We start from the raw sequence: 20,810 nt of genomic DNA, 5'->3' as shown, positions 1-20,810 counted from the left end.
AGCCACGCCCCCGCACCTCGATCCCGCGGGTGTCCAGGCTGGCAGTCACCAGGCCGGAGCTCGGGGGTCCCCGTGCACCTTGCCACCCTCGCCCTGCAACTCTGCTGGACCTCGGAGCAAGGGGTGGCCGAGGAGGGGTCGCGGGATGGGGACCGGCGCGGCCGGCCCGCACCTGCCGCGGGAGGCCGAGGTGCTGCGAGAAGACCGGCCCCGGGCGGCGCCTCTTTTGTCCTCCCGTTGCGGCGGCCCGGGCCCAGCCCGGCTGGGGAGGCCCGGGGGGCGGGGGCGGGCCCTCGGCTCACGTGCTCGCCGCTCCGCTCTTAACCCGGCCCGCCGCCCGCCGGGATGGCCGCGGCCGGAGCGCGCTGAGCCGGGCGCCCTCCCCGCCGCCGCCGCGCCAGCCTCGCCCCGCGCCGGGCCGGCGCCCCCGCCCGCGGCTCCGCAGCCCGCGCCCCCGCCCGCGCCCCGCCTCCGCCCGCGCCGCCGCTCAGCCGCAGCCCCCGGACCCGGAGGACTATGAACGAGCCATGAGGCGGCTGCGGCGCTGGGCGGTCGCGGCGCTGCTGCTGCTGCTGCCGCTGCTCCCCGCGCCCGGTGAGTGACCCCCGCCCGCCCGGCGCCCCTTCCCTGCTCCCGCCCCGGGGTTTTGCGGCGGTTTCTGCTGCAGCCACATTTCCCTGCAGCGCTCGGGGTGACAGCCGGTCTAGGGTGCGGGAGGGTGGGGGCGGGGAGGAGGGAGGGTGCGGGCACCCACCTGTCCCCATCTGGCCCGCCGCACCTCGGCCGTCCCCCTGCCGCTGGCCGCCGGACTCTGCAGGTCTCTGCGGTTTGGGGGGGCAGTCGTGACAGTTGGGCAGGAGTGAAGCAAGCTCCTGGCCCCCTCCCCATCCCACCGCACTCTTCCCCTCGCAGGGCACCATATCTTTTCCCTCAAAACCCCCAGGGCCCGGAGAGCCACGCCAGAGTGGGGGGCAGGAGTACCCATTCCATTCCCAAGTCTCCAGCCCAGTGGTGGGCATCTGCCTACAGCTATGGCCTTGTCTCCCCAGGTCTTGGGACCCAGGGTCCTGCTGGAGCTCTGCGTTGGAGGGTCTCACCCCAGCTGTGGGGCCCGGAGGCCCCTCAGGTCACAGAGCCCAGCCGTCTGGTTGGGGAGAGTTCCGGAGGGGAGGTCCGAAAGCAGCAGCTGGACACCAGGGTCCGCCAGGAGCCACCCGGGGGCCCGGTGAGTGGAGCTCAGTGGGGAGGCCAGGGGGCTGGAGCAGGCCTTTGAGCCCAGGGGAGGCCAGGGGCAGCCAGGGTTTGGGCGCCTCCCAGGCAGCTGGCTCCTGATGCTTCTTCCCCTTTCGCACGGTGGGCTACCAAGTGGGTGCTGGAGCCCACTAGTGGGGGCACCCACCTGCCCTGCGCCAGGGCCCCTCCTTCATCGCGGGGATCCCCTGCCCTTGGCAGACTGAAACACCCAAGGCTCAGTCCAGTCTCCGACAGCCTTCTGCCGGCCCCAACTCCTCTCCTGCCAAAGCAGTGGCTTTACCCCGGACAGGGCTTGGGCAGGGCAGTTAGGGCAGGGCAGTTAGGGTGGGGAGAGGCAGCTGAGAGCCCAGGGGTAAGGATTCCTGAGTCCCTGCCATAGCCACCCATGGCCGGCCTTTGTGGAACAGCTTAGTGCTTGCTCCTGCCTCAGTTTCCCCTTGCACTGATCGGCTTGTTGTTCTCCTTCCTGTCCCCCCTGAGGATGGGGCCTTGGAAAAAGGTTCCAGGCCCCAAGCACACCCATAAATGCCACCACCCACTGTCCCTTTCAGTTGCCAGGCCCCTCCTGCCTCCCAGAGGAAGGTTGGGAATGAAGGAGATTAATTGCAATTAATAATTAATTAATATCATGTGAATAATAATCACCCAGATGGAATATTCATTCAGCACGCCTCGGCTATCCAGGAGCTGGAAGTTGAAAGTTAGCCAGGCCAATGGGGGTGGTGGAGGGCGGGCTGGTGAGGGCCTGGCAAAGGGAGGTGGAGGGTGTAGATAGGAGACTCAGAGGAGGAGGCTCGGAAGTTTGGGTCACTGAGGCCTCGGGGCAGGGGGAGGCCCTGGGCTGGGCAGAGGGAGGAAGGAGGGAAACAGAGGCCAACACTGTGGACATCTGTCAGACTGGCATCTGGCCCTGCCTAATGTACTTGGTTAAAAGCCCTGGGGGGCGGGGGCTGTGGGGGTGGGGGGACTCGGGGAAATGGGATGGAGCAGGAAGGCAGCATGCATAATAGATGGACCGTCACTCAGGGCAGTGCAGAGGGGGGAGGGGTGGCTAATGGTCCTGAGCAGGCAGGCCTGGGGGGGGCGGGGGGAAAGGCGTGGAGGCTGCCTTCAGCACCTGCCCAGCCTCCCTGGGAGATGGGAGATGGGCAGTCGGGGTGGTCCCAGGGCCAGGCAGGAGGTATCCTGGCCAGCTACAGCCGCTAGTCTGGCTCTCTTCCCTACTGTCCCCCTTCCTGTGAACTGTGCACCCCAAGGCTGTGTTGGCTGGGAGTTGACTGCAGGGCCTGACTGTCAGGACCCCTGTCTGGTGCATTAGTGGGTGTCCAGTAGGACGGCAGAGCCATGTTGCCGATGGGGTCAGAGGACAGAGGGCAGGGGGTGCCCAGGCAGGCAGGGAGGAAGGATGGGCGCCCCTTCAGCGTAGCCCACCTGAAAGGGGGTGCTCTGGGGTGCGGCAGTGCCAGGGGCAGTGCAGTGGGAGCTGTGTGGGTGCAGCTGGACTGGGTGGACTGAACCCCCACAGAGGAAGGGGAGTCTCTTGGGTGTCATTCTGCTGGGCGAGTGGGTGGCATGTGTGCCTGTGATGTGTGTGCGAGTGACTGAGTCCGAATGTACCCAAGGGGGTGTCTGAGGAGGTGGGGGTGGAGGGGTCTGTGGGTTTGTGAGGTGGTGGTCCGCTCCAGGGTGGGGGGGTCTCTCTGGGATTGAGCCTCCCCAGTTACTCCACTGCAGCCCCTCAAGGGATCTCACTCGTAGGCTGGCCTTATCTGTACCTCAGTTTCCCCTCGGGTGGATTTCTCAGAACTCTGTAAGGCAGGTAACTTCCGTCTGCCTGTTTGGCAGATGAGCAAACTGTGGCTCAGAGGTTAAGGAACTTGCTCAAAGTCAAGTCAGATCTTAAGCAGTGGAATAATTTTTTCCAAGACCAGGTTCTTCCCACTGCCTCCAGGGACTCTGGATTTTGGAGCAGGGAGCAGGTCCCCAGCCTCACCCCTGCAAGGTGGAAGGGCAAGGGAGACAGAAAGACACATGCCCCAGAATGTTTGCCCCAACCAGAAGGAGACGGGGCAAACCTCGACCTCCCACTTGGCCTTTCTCCTGGAGCGCTTCGGGCCTCAGACCCTCAGGGCTGATGGCGGAGACAGTGCAGAAAATACCCCGCCTTGGCACTGTCTGAAGTTATTGCTCTGGTTTAGGACCTCAGGCCAAGCAAGGTGGAGGGGGTCACCCTCAGGAACCCCATCTGCTGTGGGCCATGTGGCGGGGCCGGGGCACATTCGGACTGGCAGGGCAGGACTGGTCAGGGCGCCCTTCTGAGCCTGTCCCGAAATCAGGACGATGATAATCATCTCAGGCCACCCGCTGCCAGGAGGCGGTGACAGGAAAGGGCTTGGTGTGTGAGGACTCTTGGCCTTCTTGTGACAGGGACTGAGAGGGAGGGCGGCCAGGAAGGAGGAGAAGCTGGAGAAATGACAGCACACTGGGGAACCCGACTGGGGCAGGCGCTCTTCTGCCTCTCGGTGTATGAATTCATTTCCTTCTCATCCCAACCGCAGGAGGTGGGGCTGTTACTGTTCTCGTTTCATGGATGGGGAAACAGGCACAGAGAGGTGAAGCAACTACCCCAGGTCACACAGCATTGAAGTAGCAGAGCGAAGAGTGATACCCAGAGAAGCATTTTTAACCAGGCCCAGGAGACAGACCCTCAGCTGAGCAGGCTAGGGGAGGGGACCTCGGTCACTGGGCTGAGCTCCTGGGAGAGCCACCCAGACCAGCACTCACTGGAGACGCTGCCCTGGAAGCCCCCAGTTGAGGATGTAAGCTTGTGTCTTTGTACTGCAGAGGAGAAGGGTGGAGACAGTTGGGTGGGACTCAGTCCCCAACCCTCACAAGATAGCAGTCAGGGGCAGGGAGCCACAGGGTCTCTGCTGGGAGCCCTAGTACCCACTAGGGCCAAGGCCACACCATGGTCTCTGCAGCCCAGGTTGCAGTGCTGTCCTGAGACTGGAGGCAGGAGGGTGCTGATGGCTGGAAGCCAGGCCTAGGGCTTGTGCTGGGCTAAGCTGTGAGCTGAGCCCTGCTGAGGCGGGGCAGAGGGAGAGTGCGCGCAGGAGGCCGAAACCCTTCTATATGAAAGGCTGTTCGTGTGGCTTTGGGGTAGGACAGCCTCAGTGGGTCCCAGCTCCACTGCTTCTGAAGGAGGAGTGGCCCGGGCAAGCCTTTGGTGCCTCTGAACCCCATCCGTAAAATGGGGATAATAACCATCTCCACTCTGCCCGGCTGCTGCAAGGGTCAGAGGAACTGACGTCCATACAGGTGTCCCACCTGGGGCAAGAGCAGATGTTCAGCGTGTGTGAGGCCCTCACCCTCTCCTGATTGTGGGGGCCCAGGTGCCAGCATGAGGGCTGGTGTCAGAAACGGGAGCCAGGGCATCTGGGGGCTACCTGTCGGGCTCTGGGTGGAGTTTAGGGAGGCCATGGGGACAGGAGTCTTGCTTCCCCAGCCGGACTCCATCCAGCCTGTGGTCTTGACCTTTGTAAGTACCCCTGCTGGTAGCCTAGAGGGACCCAGCTGCCCAGAGTCTGTCTTCAGAGGGACCAATGACCTGATTAAAAAGGTGACCGCCCTATAAATTTTAAGTCAAATCCAGTTATCAGAAATTCATCCACAGTCCTGGCCAGGTAGGTCAGCTGGTTAGAGCATTGTCCCACTACATCAGGCTTGTGGGTTTGGTCCCCAGTCAGGCAGGGCACATACAAGAACCAACAAATGAGTTGCATTAGTAAGTGGAACAACAAATCAGTGTTTCTTTGTCTGTCTCTCTTCCCCTCTCTCCCTAAAATTAATAAATAAAAAAATTAAAAAGTGACAGCAGAAAAAAACCAGAAATCCATCCAGTTCTTCCCTCTGGGACCCCCACCATGGGGCCTCACTGCATCTTGGGGGGTGTAGCTGCCGGGTGAGGGGGTTCCTCCCAGGTGGGGCCTGGGCTTCTCTGGCCCCTCCTCACCTGCCCCGCCCAGCCCATGCAGTTTGCCCAGTTCCTCAAAGCCCTGTTCAGCTGGACCATTTACACTATCTTCCTTCCATTTGTTATTATCACGAATCCTTGTGAGAATAACACATTAGAAAGGCCTTCCATTTAATCTTCACATCAACCCTATGTCACAGGTGGGGAAACTGAGGTTCTGAGAGCTTAAGCAGCTTACTGAGGCCTTCGGACGCCTCTGCTTTCAACGTGAGCCTGGAGCCCTGGCAGTGGAAGAGGCGAGTGCAGCCAGAGCTCCAGGAGACCAACCAATGGCTGCCTGCGGGAGAGGCGGGATCAGGAAATCAGGGTGTGAAGAACTGCCTAATGGCCAGGAGTAGGGGGGCTGCAGCCCCTGTGGGTGGGCAAGTGCAGGCTTCACAGAAGATGGTGGGGAAGAGGAGGCCCCGGCAGGAGATGGAGTTTCAGAGGAGGGGTTCGGGGTGGCTCTCTGGGGACCGTGCCTGGGTGTTCAAGTTGTCTAGGGCACTGGGGACCCTCAACGCCTTTGTCTCCCTCTTCCCGGGACTGATTCTGTAGGTCTGGGTTGGGGCCCAGCCTCTGTATTTGCTACCTCGGAACTTCAGCGGGATCTCTGCCCCCTTCCCTCTGCACCCGGTGTCTGGTCAGGTCTGACACAGGGCGCAAGCAGGTGCCTGGGAAGTGGATGAGCTGGCGAGATGCCTTGAGGCGGGCGTGGTCGCTCCAGCCAGGTGGCCGCAGCTGCCATGGTAGACACAAACTGCAGCCCAAGAGTGAGGCTTGGCGCTGCACCTCCCCAGCGTGGCCCCGGGCCAGTCACCTCCAAGTGTCTCTGCCTGAGCCTCCGCCAGACATCCTGGGCGGGTCGAGATCAAATGAACCCGGGCATGTGAAAGCCTGGTGGCCCGGGAACAAGAGAGCAGGGCACAGGGTCAGGGCCCAGCCAGCTAGTCACCAGCTGCACTGAGCTGGGTACGGAGGAGGGCAGGTGACAGGGGACAAGGAGGGGCTCCCAAGGGAAGGGCTGAGAAGTAATGGGGAAGTCAAGGGCAGGTCAGGGGCAGGAGCAATTTGGCTTTGATGAAACCTGGGCCTGCAGCTTGGCTGGGGAGTCTTAGGAACCTGGTGCCCGCAGGAGCCCCCTGCCCAGGTACCGGGTGCCATACCCGGCCAGAATTCTCCAGGCCCAGGACGACCCCCACCACACAAGCCAACCTCACAGCCTTGCATCTGGGCTCAGCTTATCATTTTCACTGGGACAGTCTGCAGCTCAGAGAGGTTGTTGGACCATCCCTGAGGCTTCCCGGCCTGAGAGTGAAATCAAGGCAAGGAGCCTGGACAGGCTGTTCCTCTGGATGGCCAGCGTGGGGGTGGGTTCAAGGTTTGCCACTGGGGGGCAGGAAGAGCAAGCAGGATCAGACTTGGGGGCAGGGGAGTGTAGGGGTGGGCTAGACAGAGAGTTCAGACCCAGGAGTGAAGGAGAGTGGGATGGTAACGGCCAGTGGGGAGGGGAGGGAAGCAGTGACTTGTCCCTGACTTTCTGTGTCAAGTCTGATCAGTGCTTTAGGGGCTCAGGACGGGGCTGGGAACTTCCATCTGCCTAGGGTGGGGTGAGTCAGTGTCCTCGAGGTACAGAGGGCTGCTGACCCAGCCTCCAGCCCTTCGCCCCCACGTTTCCCCTCTCCTGGGACCTTGCATGGGCACTTGACCATTTCCATCTCACCTCACCTTTGGGGTAGGAAGGCCCTGGAAGCTGATCTGCTAGGTTTGAATCCCAGCTCTTCCACTTCTTAGATATGGGGCCTTGGGCAGGCTCGGATCTCTGTGCCTCAGTTTCCCGTCTGTCAACAAGGGTAACAGCAGTGTTCACCCCAAAGGGTTGTTGTGAAGATCACATGTGATGAGCTTGTGAAGGGTGGAGAACAGTGCCAGGCACATATAACTGCTCAGAAGAAACCCAGGTGGTGCCGAGGAAGCCAGCGAGCCCAGGGCTGTGGGATTCCTGACCCCGGGAATCCCTCCCATTCTGCAGCCTGCTCCTCGGGCTGCTTCCAGAAGGAACGGCACGGATGCTCACCTCTGTGTGGCCCAGTGGTGGGACGCTCATTTAGGAGCCTGGACTCAGGCTTCTTAAATGGAGTGAAGAACGCTCCAGGCCCTTCCCCATCTTTTGCAGGGCCCGAGGCTTTGGGTGGGGATGTGGTTGCTGAGAAGGACAACACCCCCTCGATGCAAACTCTCCTGTCCCTTCTTCTCTTGGGTGGCTTTCCCTAGAGGTGCCCTAGCTTCAGGTCTGGAGTCCCTGCCCCCTACAACCGCTGGGTGCCCAGGCCCTCAAGGGCAGCCATCTTGCTCAGCCTGGTGTGTTGTCATGACAACCCAGAGCCTCCCAGCCCCACTGCAAAGGCCCCTCTGAAAAATTTATCAGGAAAACTTCCGTGTTTAAAAATTAACCATGGGATTGAAATATTAAAGATGAGCTACTTTGGGTGAGGCCGAGGGCAATGGACTTGGGGGTAGAGGAGCCAAGTTCTTTCATGCTCACAGGATGGCATCTGCCCATCACCGGGCTTCCAGGCCCCCCCCCCCCCCCCCCCCCCCCCCCCCCCCCCCCCCNCCCCCCCCCCCCCGTCAACTCCAGCCCGCCCACCCCTGTCTGTAGTCTGAGGTCTCCTCCTTCCGGGGAGGCTGGGGCCTCCACCAAAAGGGAGGGGAGCAAGACAGGAAGGAAGGCACCTGCTTCGGCAGGTTCCTGGGGTCATATCATACCCAGCTCGTTTACCCCTTTACTTCTGAGGGCCTCCGTTTAGTCCGCCTGAGGGTGGGCTGGCCCTGCCAACAGCAGGAGGGCCTGGCCTGAGCATCGGGCAGGCCGAGCTGCCCCGCTCCATCCCAGAGGCTCCCGGAGGCTGCCAGACGCTGCTCCAGAGAGGGTGGGCGAGCATCTGCCTCCTGTGTTGCTCACGGTGCCCTCACCCAGAGGGCAGAGTGGGCTGTGCCCTGGTCGGCGCACTCTGGCCCCTACTCCCAGGAACGGAATAGGGTCTCTCATATGGCATCTTTCCCCCCAGTCAGTGGTCCTCACAGCTGCTGGCCTGCGCCCTCCCTCCCTCCCCCAGGCTCCTCTCTGTTCTGGGGTTTCCCCGATTCTCCGATTCCCACCTTCAGGCTTCCCCAGGTTGACCCTCCCTCTGCCCTTTTCCCACCCCCAGCCCGTCCACCTGGCCCAGGTGAGTTTCGTCATCCCAGCCTTCAACTCCAACTTCACTCTGGACCTGGAGCTGAACCAGTGAGTGTGGCCTTGAGCCTGGAGGGAAGGGCTGCAGACGGGCGGGCAAGGCAGGGCCTGGGCTTGGCTGCTGGAGGGGGAGACTGGGGGCAGGGGTGGCAGAGGGTCTGCATCTTGGCCAGGGGGACCCAAGCTTGACCCAGCCCCACGAGTGACCCGTCCTTCTGCTGCCCACTCTGTTTCAGTCACCTCCTCTCCTCAAAGTATGTGGAGCGCCATTTCAGCCGGGAGGGGACAACGCAGCATAGCACTGTGAGTGCCTTTGGAAGGGGACAGGGAGGTGAGATGAAGGGACAGCAGGCCATTGGACATGGGGTCTGGAGTGTACCTTACACTTGGGGTGGGCCTGCCCTGCAGGACCCTCCATCTCTCCCCACCTTGGAGGTTTTGGGGACCCGAGTTGGAGCGGCATGTCAGAGGGTGTGCGGTGCCCTGAGCTCCCTTGCCCATCTCCAGGGGCCTGACCCCAGCCAGCCTCTCTGCTGGGCGTGGAGGCAGCCAAGCATCGTGACTGCTCCCGGCCCAGACATTCTGGGAGGGGGCAGTTGGGGAGACACCCTCTTACTCAGTTGGAAGACCCGGGGAATTCCTGGCTGCCTGGGAGAGCAGGGTCCGAGTCCGAGAGGCCCAGAGGCCCAGAGGCCCAGCAAAGATGAATGAGTATCTATAAATAGCCTCCCCCTCCCCCAGGCTGTTCAGTAACTGGAGCACAAGTAATTCTGCAGGAAGCAGGGGGAGGGGTTGCCGGTCCCCTCTGACCCAGGAGCGCAGACCAGGAGGACACACAGCACGTGTCCAGGGGCGGTCCGCAGAGGCAGTGGCATCTGTAAACACACTGCCTGTGACATTGTGTGTGCATGTTGGGGATGAGTCCACAGCATTCATCTAATTAAGTGAGATTATCCGTGGTAAGTGCTTAGAACAGTGTGCAGCACATAGTAGGTGCTGCATGAATGCTAGTTATTCTTCTCAAAGGAGTCTGGGGTCCCTGCATCAGCCCCGACAAATGGCTAAGAAACACTGATGAGGTCCCACTTCCTCCCTTTGTAGGTCAGGTGAAGGAGGCCCATAGAGACCCAGGAGATTGCCCGGGGGAGACAGCAGGTTGGGGGCACATCCCAGCGTAGAGCTGGGCTGTAGAGACCCAGGCATGCCCATGACCGCAGCCCCTGCACTCGGGCACCCCCAGCGGCCCTCATCTGTCTTCCAGCCTCCATGCTAGTAGTGCAGGGGGCATGCCCACTTACATTCTGCTCCTCCAGGGGGCTGGAGACCACTGCTACTACCAGGGGAGGCTCCGAGGGAACCCCCACTCCTTTGCCGCTCTCTCCACCTGCCAGGGGCTGCAGTGAGTATGGGGAGGGGCTGGGCAGCCTGAAAAGCCCCCGACCCTGGGCCTGGGGATGGTGGGGAGCCGCGCCTCTCTCTCTGCAGCGGGGTCTTCTCTGATGGAAACTTCACCTACATTGTGGAGCCCAGAGAGATGGCTGAGCCTCAGCAAGCCCCCCAGGTGAGCCTTCACTGTTCCCTCTGACAGCACCATCCCATTCGTCCTGACGGCTGTCACTGCCCCCTCCTTCTGCCTTGGTAACCTCAGCCTCACTGCCCTTGGTGACCCCAGCTCTGGTTCCCTCCCTCTGTGCCCCCAGCTCCAGTGTCCCCTAGATAACCTCCCACTGGGCTCCAGTGTCATTGCCCCTGTCTCCCAGGGTGCCCCCAGGTCTTGATCCCGGAATCTGAGCATCTGAGCATCAGATCCCACACGGGAGCTCTGGCCAGTTCTGGGTCACTCTGCGGTGGGGTTGGGGAAGGGCTGCAGCTGTCTCCTCCCACCCCCACACCCCAGCTGGGCTCAGAGCAGACCTGTCAGCTTTACAAGAACTAAGTTTTCCTCGTTGCAGGGACCCCTTCCCCACCTCATTTACCGGACCTCTCTCCTCCCAGCCCCCACCAGATGCAGGGAACCAGGTAAAGGAGGAAAAGTGGGGCTGGGGAAGGGACTGGCTGTGCCTCCCCTCACCTGTTCCTTCCTCCAGACTGCCTGTTCACTGCCCCTGCCCACTCTGCTCCTCCGAACCGGCCGAGGCTGAGAAGGAAAAGGCAGGTACGGGGCCCGCACAGACCTCGGGCTGCAGGGACCTCAGGCTGTGGTCCAGAGCAGGAGGACACCCCTGTCCCTGGCTGGGGCAAAGGAGAGCTCAGACTGATGTGGCTGGGGACCAGGGAACCAACTCTGAGAGGAAGCCCCCCACCCCATTCTCTAATGCCGGTGTCTACAAATGCCCCCAAGGAGAGCTAACAGGGGCTGCCTGCCCTTATACCCAGGGTGGGGAGGGGTATCTCCACCAGTGGGGGTCTGGCATTCTCCCGGGCTGGAGTCCAGCCCCCTAAGCCTGTCCATGGTTTGGCCATGATGCCAGGCATGGAGGGGACTGATTCCAAGTGCCTACCCCCTGCCAGGTCCGCCGGGGCCACCCTACGGTGCACAGTGAGACCAAGTATGTGGAGCTGATTGTGATCAACGACCACCAGCTGGTAAGTCCCCAGGCTGGGGCGACTCTGGGGGGCAGGGCTGGAAGCAGCCGCGCCCTCTACCCACTCTTTCTGCAGTTTGAACAGATGCGGCAGTCGGTGGTCCTCACCAGCAACTTTGCCAAGTCTGTGGTGAACCTGGCAGATGTGGTGAGCAAACCTCCCCCTCCTGCTCCCTATCACCCCACACTCCCGGCCACTGCACACATCCTTGGGGTGACCCCCCACTTCCTGGAGGCACAGACTGGAGCCCATCTCCCACCCTATCCCCCCACACCCACACCCACCCTGCGGCTTTCTCCCCACCTTCTCCCGTCTGGGCCCAGATGTACAAGGAGCAGCTCAATACCCGGATAGTGCTGGTTGCCATGGAAACGTGGGCAGATGGGGACAAGATCCAGGTGCAGGATGACCTCCTGGAGACCCTGGCCCGGCTCATGGTCTATAGGCGGGAGGGCCTGCCTGAGCCCAGCGATGCCACCCACCTCTTCTCGTGAGTTCCCCACCCCATGCATCCTGCCAGCCTCTGCTGGTGGCCACAGTGCTCAGGGTTACGGAACCCCTGCTCTGTGCCAGGTGCTCTTGCAGTTGAGGGCTGGTCGGGCTTATCTTGTACCTGCCCCAGCCCCTTGCAACAGGCTGAGCATCCTCCCCTGATCTTAAGCCCATGCCCTTTTTCCCCACCTCTGGTCACCTATGCCTTCACCTCTGCCCATCACTTTCCCTTCGCTCCCTCTTCCCTTTTCAAACTGTCCCAGCACCCCTTCCCAGTAGGACAAAAAGTCCGAAAATAGGTGCTTGCCATTAGAGATGATCTAGTAGGAAGCTCTTAGGTGGTTTGCAGGCAAACAAACCCGAAGAGGGGAAGGTGCTTGTCTGAGATCACACAGGCTGACGTGAAGGGGGTGCTCCTTCCTACTCCCCTCCCCAAGGCGGACTCTAGTAGGGGAGGTTCCTTGCCACCCTCAGCCCTGGGGAGCCACTGCAGGCAGGGCAGGAGGCTTCCCTGACACCCTCTCCCGCGCAGGGGCAGGACTTTCCAGAGCACCAGCAGTGGGGCTGCCTACGTGGGAGGCGTCTGCTCTCTGTCCAGGGGCGGGGGTGTGAATGAGGTGAGCAGTGAGGGGACACAGCTGGGGTGGGGGTGGAAGGGAGAGGGGCTCCTAAGGGCATGAGCCCTGGGCCTTTTGGAGGGATGTAGACATCTGTGTGCTCCATCTTCCTCACCCCAAGTACGACAACATGGGTGCCATGGCGGTGACCCTGGCCCAGACGCTGGGGCAGAACCTGGGCATGATGTGGAATAAACACCGGAGCTCAGCAGGTATCAGTGATGACCCCACGTGGCCCCATAACCGGCCTAGACCCACACCCAGCAGCTCCAGGAGTGAAGAGGGTGTCCGTGGTGGTGGTGGTGGGGGGGGCGTCACTCTCTTACGTACGCCTGGCTCACCTCTCAGGGGACTGCAAGTGTCCGGACAGCTGGCTGGGCTGCATCATGGAGGACACGGGGTGAGTTTGGGTGGACAAACCAGAGGAAGATCTTGTGCAAGGAGAGAAAGGTCTTGTGCAAGGAGAGTCCCAGAGTGAGTACTGGTGACAGTCTGGACCTGGTGGCCTCAGGAGGTCCAGCTGTCGGAACCGCTCAGGATTCCAAGAAACCCAGTTTTCTGCAGTACACTGCGCAGGGATACCCAGATTCCTTTGCTCAGCACCAAACTGACCAGACTGTAATGCACATTGCCGCCGCTGGGCGCCGCCAAAGCCTCGTTTGAAGGTACCTTCGCTCCTAGTCACTCCAACCTCTCCTGGAGGTTGCAGGAAAAGGACAGGAGAGACCTTCCCGCCCACTCAGGCGGGAGGATTGTTGTGCGATCCCCAACATATAAATCCTCAGCTTCCCCCAGAGGGTGAGCGAGTCCCCAGTGCAGCCTATCCTCAGTCTTTAGAAGGGGCCTAGTAAGTGGGCTGGAGGGGAGGGCGCGGCCGGGACCCAGCAGCATCGCCTCCTTATCCCCTGCCCAGGTTCTACCTGCCCCGCAAGTTCTCGCGCTGCAGCATCGACGAGTACAATCAGTTTCTGCAGGAGGGCGGCGGGAGCTGCCTCTTCAACAAGCCCCTCAAGGTACCAGCCCAAGGGCGGGTAACGTGGGAACGAGGCTTGGGTCGGGATCCGGTCAAACTCCCGACACCCCTTCCCCGTCCAGCTGCTGGACCCCCCTGAGTGCGGAAACGGCTTCGTGGAGGCGGGGGAAGAGTGTGACTGCGGGTCTGTGCAGGTGAGCGACTGGTGCCAGGTGCGAGGCCCGGGACGCGAGGGTGGGTGAGGGGGCGGGCCTAGGTGGGAGGGTCCGGGCTCGCCCGCCTCCCTCCCCTTCTCGCCGCGTCTCTCAGGAGTGCAGCCGAGCGGGCGGGAACTGCTGCAAGAAATGCACCCTGACTCACGACGCCATGTGCAGCGATGGGCTGTGCTGTCGCCGTTGCAAGGTGAGGGGGACTCACCGTTAAGACGGGGAGGGGCAGGACCAGGAGGGACCCAGCTGCTGACTATTTGATAAAGGGCGGGGTTTAGAAAGGAGGAGCAGCTGGAGCCAGAGCAAATTTGGAGCGGGACTTGGCGCGAAGAAAGCACCAATGGGCGGGACAAACCACCAAGCAGCAAAGGGCGGGACATGCGGGGCCTATTGAAGGCGGGGCCAGAAGGAGCGGGCGGGGCGGGGCGCCTGCCGGGAAGCGGTGGGCGGGGCGGAACCTTGAGCGGGCCTGGGGGCGCGGCCGAAGGGGCGCGAAAGCGCCGGTCCCACGGTCCCTGGCTGAGCCCTGAAACGCATCCTTTTCTCAGTACGAACCGCGGGGTGTGTCCTGTCGAGAGGCCGTGAATGAGTGCGACATCGCCGAGACCTGCACCGGCGACTCGAGCCAGGTCCGTCCGGCCTGGCCGCTCTGCGGAACCCCAGGCGGGGCAACCCGCGTCCCTACCGTTTTGGCTGTGCCGGGTGACCACTATTCTTCGCGCCCCTCCGCTCTGCTGCCGGCGTCGCCGCCGCTGAGTAACGCGTTTCCTCACCTGAGAAAGGGGTTGTTCGTGCCTCCTGGCTCTGCTCCTTCAATCTTGTTTGTAGTCTCGTCGGTGTTCCCAGCACCTGGCGTGGTCCTGGTGCGTGCTAGGAATCGGAGAAGATGATAATATTAGTTAACATCTTTTAAGTCCTTCTTACGTGCCAGGCATTTAATTTCCCCAGCCCTGTGAAGTAGGCGCAGGGCCCTGGGAGACTGGAGAGGCTTTGGGCCTGGCCAGAGTTCCAAGGCAGGTCTTTGTTCCTGACCTGGAAGAGCCCTGAACGTTAGCCCCCACTTGCGGGGCATTAGGCCACCCTTTCTTCCTTCCTTGGGGCCAGCCTCACGTCTCAGGCCGGGGTCGCTCTGTTCAGCCCACCCCTCTCTCTGCAGTGCCCCCCCAACCTGCATAAGCTGGATGGTTACTACTGTGATCAGGAGCAGGTATGGCAGTGTTGGGGGCTCCTCCCTCTTCTGGCTCAGTAGTTTCTTGTCTCCACTGTGACCACTGGTGTATTGGTCCCTTTTGTCTCCCCTTTGTGCCTTAGGGACGCTGCTATGGGGGTCGCTGCAAAACCCGGGACCGGCAGTGCCAAGCCCTTTGGGGCCATGGTGAGTCTGGCTAGGAGTGGGAGAAGGGGCTCCGGAGCACCCGGAATCAACCATCCGGGGAGGGGGCAGGTTCTGGCTGAATATGCCTTCCACCAAGTGTGTGGCTCTCCAACCTCTCGGGGACCCAGCAGGACTAGGGGTCAGCCAGAATGTTGGAGGTGCAGGCTTAAGGTCCTGGGGTGGGTTCTGGGGTGACGCCTCACATCACCTTTCTACAGCCGCTGCTGATCGCTTCTGCTACGAGAAGCTGAATGTGGAGGGGACAGAGCGTGGGAACTGTGGGCGCAAGGGGTCAGGTTGGATCCAGTGCAATAAACAGTGAGTTACCAAGGCTCCTGGTTGAGCCTCCCCAGCCCTGGTGCCTGGATTTTTTCTTTCTTTCTTTCTTTTCTTTTCTTTTTCTTTTTTCTTTTTTTTTTTGAGATGGAGCAGTAATTTCTTCTAGGATGTGCCTGTGCGTGTTGATGGGAAACTATGTAAAAAAAAAATCAGAGTGTGAGGAGAAGGCAAATTCACGTCTAGTAGTTGGGTCAGAGGTCAGACTCAGGGCCCACTGTCTCCATACCGCCCCAACAGGGACGTGCTCTGTGGCTTCCTCCTCTGTGTCAATATCTCTGGAGCGCCTCGGCTGGGGGACCTAGGAGGGGACATCAGCAGTGTCACATTCTACCACCAGGGCAAGGAGCTGGACTGCAGGTGTTGGCTGGGACCATGGCTGGGGAAGGGGAGGTGGCAACTGTGATGGGGTAGGGGGCATGGGCGGAGGCTGGCTATGCCATCTCCCCAGGGGTGGCCACGTGCAGCTGGCCGATGGCTCAGACCTGAGCTATGTGGAGGATGGCACGGCCTGTGGGCCCAACATGCTGTGCCTGGACCATCGCTGCCTGCCAGCCTCTGCCTTCAACTTCAGCACCTGCCCAGGCAGCGGGGAGCGCCGCATCTGCTCCCACCATGGGGTGGGTGCCTGCAGACCAGGGGTGGCAGGGGGGGGCTTACAAGAGGGGACAGAGCCCTGCTTACCTTGACTGGCCCCACCCACCTCTAGGTCTGCAGCAATGAAGGGAAGTGCATCTGTCAGCCAGACTGGACAGGCAAAGACTGCGGCATCCACAACCCCCTGCCCACGTCTCCGCCCACCGGGGAGACGGAGAAGTACAAGGGTGAGGCCGGTGCTGCCCGGGGAGGGGCTCTGTCTTCTCACCTTGCCATGCCCTTCTCGGCCAACCATGCCCTGCCCTCCTCCCCAGGTCCCAGTGGCACCAACATCATCATTGGCTCCATCGCTGGGGCCGTCCTGGTTGCAGCCATCGTCCTGGGCGGCACGGGCTGGGGATTTAAGTAAGAGACACTCACGCCCCCTACCCTCACCCTGGTGTCTGGGGTTTCTCAGAACCCCAGGGTGTTGGAGCTGAGGGACCTTTCTGAGAGGTTAGCTAAATCGGAGCTGGCAGGTCACGGGCCAGGCCAGCCACGCCACAGGTCTTGTTTTAACACTTAAAAAAAGTTAGTTGCTTACACTTTAAAGACCCAGAGATTTTACATTAACAGCGCTGACTTCCCACTTCTCGTAAAGTGAGACAACTGGGCCCCGCTGTGCCTCATGGTCTAGACACAGCGGAACTGACCAGGGCAGCGTCCTGGGTGCACCTGAGTCTAGGGCTCCAGAGCTGGTCTAAAACTCTCCGTGTGCTAAGGAGGGACCCGAGGCCCAGGGTCACACAGTGAATTAGTTACAGAGTCCCAGGTATCTGTCCCTGGGCCTGGCATCAATGTCCAGGACCCAGGGCCCCTGGCCCCGTCTCTGGGGCGAGGAGTCTCATGGGAGCGAGCAGCCCCTCCCCAAGAGGAGATCACAGATGGTTTCTTTTTTGTTCTCTCTTTGCCCGTCTCTCCTTGGCTCCTGAAGAAACATCAGGAGAGGAAGGTATGACCCGACCCAGCAGGGGGCAGTATGATGCCTGCCACCTCATCCCTCCCACTGTCCATCTCCATCTCATTTGTCACCTCACCATCTGTGGATGGGACCTAAGGGCTGGTTCCCCTGCACTGCTGTCACTGATGTCGCTACAGGGGTTGGAGAACCCTCTCCCGGAGGAAAGTCCTCAGCCACTTCCTCTTGCGCATCCGTCCCCTCAGGCCTTGGTCTGTTTGTTCCTGTCCCTCTTAGGGCCAGCTCAGTCCTGGCCCTCCCATGAACCCCCATCCCCCACCCCCAGGAAGGGAGCCTCCCTCTGCATCCCATTTGTTTCGTCTCTCATGCCACTGCTGTCTGACTCCCCACCAGATCCCCTCCCTGGCCAGCCTGTGACTGGCCGTCTCCAGGACGCAGCACTCGCCTGGGGCCCAGCTTGGAGGGCTCTTCCTCTGGGCCCTGCCTCGAATGCTGCCCTGATGCCCCCTCTCCCTTCCAGGTCTGGAGGGGCCTAGGTGCCACACCCCTCCCTCCAAGCCTGGCACCCACGTCTCAGCCCAGAACTGGGAAGCTGCCCCCACCCAGCCATGGAGGGAGGCAGCCTGCAATGTCTTCCAGGCCCAAGCCTTTCAACTCCTGGCCCCACAGGAGTTTGGGGGCGTGGGCTGTGGCCCTGCCCTTCACACCACCAGGGTGGACCAGGCCGGGGGCATTTCCCTCATGGCCGCCCACCTCACCTCACGCGGCTTTGGCCTTGCACACCAACTCTCTTCTGTGTGAATGTAGCTTCCATCATCACAGTAGTGGGGGGTGGGGTAGAGGGGTGCCCTGGGGTCATGGCCTAGGATGGCCCTTGCTCAAAACCAGGTGGCCGGGACAGGGTTCTAGCTCTCTGGGACTTAGGGAGAGGGGGCTGAAATCAAACTCTTTTTAAACACGGAATCTTAACTATGAATGTAACTCTGGGGGTGCTGGGCCAGGGCAGTTGTGGGATGTTTTGCCATTTGTGCAAGGGGCCGGAGGAACCGAGGCGTGGCCACCCCCTGGGATGACCACACCTGGAAGCTTCTCTCTGAACACTGATGCCTCCAGCTGGGCAGGGGCTGGTCCGCCCTGCCAGCCCTGCTGAGGCCGGGGAGGAGTTTGAGTGCTGATCCACCAAAGCTGCCTGCTCCGTGCCCAAGCCCAGATTATGGGTGCGGCGACCACATGTCCCAGACTGTCTTCAGTTCAAAGTGACCATCCTGCCGTCCTTGCCAGGACGCATGTATTTGGGGGTCTAGAAAATGCAGCCCCTTGAATAAAATGGCACCTCCCCCCTTTCAAGAAGGGTGATTCTGGGGCTGACTCAGGGTTTAGGTGCCCCCTGGCATAGCCTAGCGGTCCCAGGCTGGGCCATCTTTTCCTGGGAGGACTTTCCCAAGTAGGGAAGGCCTAAGCTGGCCCGGTGCCTGGAGGGTTAGGAGTTCTGCCTGTGATGTGCATGAGGAGGTAGGAAAAGGCGGATCTCATGGATGATCTTCAGCTTCTAGAAAGGTCCTCAAGGCCCCGTCAAACCCATTCCGCTCCTTACCCCCCATCCCAGGGCTGAGTAGTAAGTTTACAATTGTTTCCCCCTTGTGTGTTCTCGGGCCCCCACTGCAGTGAAGGCCGGGCAGGCCTCCTCAGCCCTCCGGCAAACAGCCCTGCCCACGGCCTTCCGTCCTGACTCCTGCTTGGGACAGAGGGGCTCTGGCTCCTTGACCTCTGAAGACCAGCGGGCAGGGGCAAGATGGGGGTCTAGCTACCTATGGATGAAAGCCACAAATGGAGCCCCCTCCCCGGGGAACTCCACCCAGACTCAGCAGGGATTTCTGAATACCCTCAGGTATTTCTGAATACCTGAGCGGCCTGGGTTAGTCCCCCTGCTCCTGGGGCAACTTGGAGGAGTCGTGGAAGAGGAGGCTTCCTGTTTCTCTGCTCCACCCCTCAGGGCAAACTGGGGACTGAGACCCATTGATGCCCTCTTGGGAGACTGGATACGCTACAGCAGGGTCCTCAGGACTGAGTTTCAGCTGGCACTGCCCCAGTGAGGGGATGGGTGGAGTACCCCTCTGGCCAGTCCTGTTCCACCAGCACCCCCAAGCCGGGACCGGGGCAGGAGGGCGAGGGTTAGGTTTTGCACTATCGCTGTGATACCTTAAGGCGCCCTCTGATGGTGCACACGTGCGCACAGGTGGTGACGCATCTGGCACAAGCATTTGGATCCACACCTCTGCACAAGCGTGAATACCTCTGCACACATGGACATGGCTGTGTGTGTGCACATGGGGTGGGGTCGGGTGTGGAGAACTTAAGACTTCATGCAACCAGTCCACGGGGCTCCCAGCCGTCTGCGCCCTCCTGCTCTGAACCTAGCAGTGCCCAGGGGCGACTGGAGGCTGCACAGGCCTGGCCCTGGAACTGGCTCCATATTGCATCCTGTATATATGTCATCGAGGCTCGGGGTGGGGAGGCAGGGACAAGAACATCAATTAAAGACCATGTCTGGGGGCTCACACCAGCCTGTGCCTCTCCTTTCTGTCAATGACTGCACTGTGGTGGGGGGACCCTTCCCTGTCCTCCCTGGCCCTGGAAGGAGCATGACAGGTGATGACAGGTTGGGGGGAGGGTGGGCCCTGAAGGCAGGAAGTGAGTACCTAGGTGCTGGGAGGCTAGGAGGCAGGGCGTGGTTTTCCGTTCACAGCCAGGAGGAAATAGACACTGGCTGGGTGGAGAGTCTGGCTCTTCTGCTTCCTCTGCTCTCCCAACCAAGATAACTGCCCTCCGGTTTCAAGGCCGAGCAGAGGGGGAGTGCATTGGAAAGCGTCTAACCAAAGGCAGGAAACTCAACTTCCCTTTTATGGTTGAAGCCGGAGAGGCCTGTGTTCACCTAAAACCCCGAATCTGGTCCTCAGGGCAGAGCGCTCTTGGGCCTGTAGGGAATTTGTTCTCATCCCTCCTCAGCTGCCTTCTGCTGCCCCTGCAAGGCCGAGAGCTCCCACACCCACTGGGCCATTTGAGCCAGATAGGTATGATTCTTTTATTTTGATTTCAAGTGGCTTACAAGCTCACTTTCAAGTTTTACACAGCACACACTGGAAATGGCAATGAGAGCTGTGCGGGGGGTGCAGAGAAGCCTGGCCCCCCCATCCAAGTCCAGGTCCCAACAGGGCAGGACCGGCCAGGCCAGGCTAGCTCCCCAGTCACTGAGGCAGGACCCTGCTTGGTGTGACGATGAGCAGCCAGCGTCACTGGTCACTGCTGCCCTTCAGGGCCAGGCTGTGTGGGGGGACAGCACTGGAGGCCCTACTGACCTCAGGACCCCTTTCTACCCCCAGCACGGAAGCGTCCTCTAAGGCTGGCTGAGAACTCCTGGGTTCGTGGAGGGCTGCCCACAGGAAGTCACTGCCTACTGGCAGCGAGTCAGCCCCACTGGTTCTGAACCTCACGGCCGCCACAGCATCCCTGTCTCTTGCAGGGCCTGGCCTGCTGAGTGGGACACCACAGTGACCATCATCAGGACGGGGTCCATTGAAAGGGAAGTCCGAGTCTATGTGAGGCCCTCAGGCCTCTCCCACGACAGCAGACCCAGCTCCAGCCGTGCACCCCACTGCCCGGGTGGGGACAGGCCTGTTGCAGGCGTCCTGGCACCTGCAGGCCCGGGGGCTGCTTCGGCACACTCCACACTCAGCACACACTCACAGTGCCCAGCAGAGAAGGCAGGCCCAGTGCTCAGGCCCGGGACTGAGCCAGGTGTGCCCCCACCTCTTGGAGCAGCTTCCAATGGGGCCTCGCCATCCTCGCTCCCTTAGTGGCCTTACTCAAGTGGCAGAAATGCCCAGAAAAGTCCAATCTGTCACTGTCCATAAGAAAGTCCCCAGAGGTTGGTCCTGGAGGCTTCTGTCTGCACCTGCCCTCAGCTTGGCAACACCCAGGAGCCCGTCCCAGCCACGCCACCCAACCCGGCACCCCGACTCACACAACGGAAAAGAGCTCCCTCCCAGAGGCCACCTGGTCCAACCTGAGCCCTTTCACGCGGAGGGCAGTGAAGCCTTCTCCGTGTCCTTTCTTTCTCTGCCTCACCCCCAGCTGTCGGCTGGGTGCAAAGAGGCAGACGGTCC

General features: G+C 61.1%; 1 protein-coding gene across 3 annotated transcripts; it reads left to right on the top strand.

Annotated features, from left to right (window-relative positions):
• Positions 1-492: 492 nt before the first annotated feature.
• ADAM11 (ADAM metallopeptidase domain 11) lies at positions 493-19,193 on the top strand. Of its 3 annotated transcripts, XM_037067447.1 has the most exons (27): positions 493-594; positions 1,050-1,225; positions 8,479-8,555; positions 8,741-8,807; positions 9,818-9,903; positions 9,990-10,065; positions 10,457-10,523; positions 10,592-10,659; positions 11,016-11,090; positions 11,166-11,237; positions 11,414-11,580; positions 12,115-12,199; positions 12,321-12,411; positions 12,548-12,599; positions 13,113-13,212; positions 13,295-13,366; positions 13,482-13,574; positions 13,930-14,010; positions 14,538-14,588; positions 14,693-14,756; positions 14,975-15,074; positions 15,333-15,452; positions 15,544-15,712; positions 15,802-15,916; positions 16,004-16,094; positions 16,663-16,680; positions 17,168-19,193. In XM_037067447.1, exons 1-27 carry the CDS (start codon positions 528-530, stop codon positions 17,181-17,183), a joined length of 2,316 nt encoding a protein of 771 aa, XP_036923342.1. In that variant the 5' UTR covers positions 493-527; the 3' UTR covers positions 17,184-19,193. The 3 variants fall into 3 exon arrangements, with proteins under 3 accessions (XP_036923342.1, XP_036923334.1, XP_036923348.1); XM_037067439.1 differs by having other exon boundaries at positions 16,663-19,193; XM_037067453.1 differs by lacking the exons at positions 493-594; positions 1,050-1,225; positions 8,479-8,555; ... (1 more) ...; positions 9,818-9,903; positions 9,990-10,065 and having other exon boundaries at positions 10,510-10,523; positions 10,592-10,655; positions 16,663-19,193.
• The last annotated feature ends 1,617 nt before the right edge of the window (positions 19,194-20,810 follow it).

The sequence above is a fragment of the Sturnira hondurensis genome, unplaced genomic scaffold, assembly GCF_014824575.4.
Source record: "Sturnira hondurensis isolate 20B ecotype Veracruz unplaced genomic scaffold, ASM1482457v3 Scaffold0001221, whole genome shotgun sequence".
Taxonomy (NCBI): Eukaryota; Metazoa; Chordata; class Mammalia; order Chiroptera; family Phyllostomidae; genus Sturnira; species Sturnira hondurensis.
The sequence above is the reverse complement of the archived record's forward strand: the minus strand, read 5'-3'. Positions and strand labels throughout refer to the sequence as shown.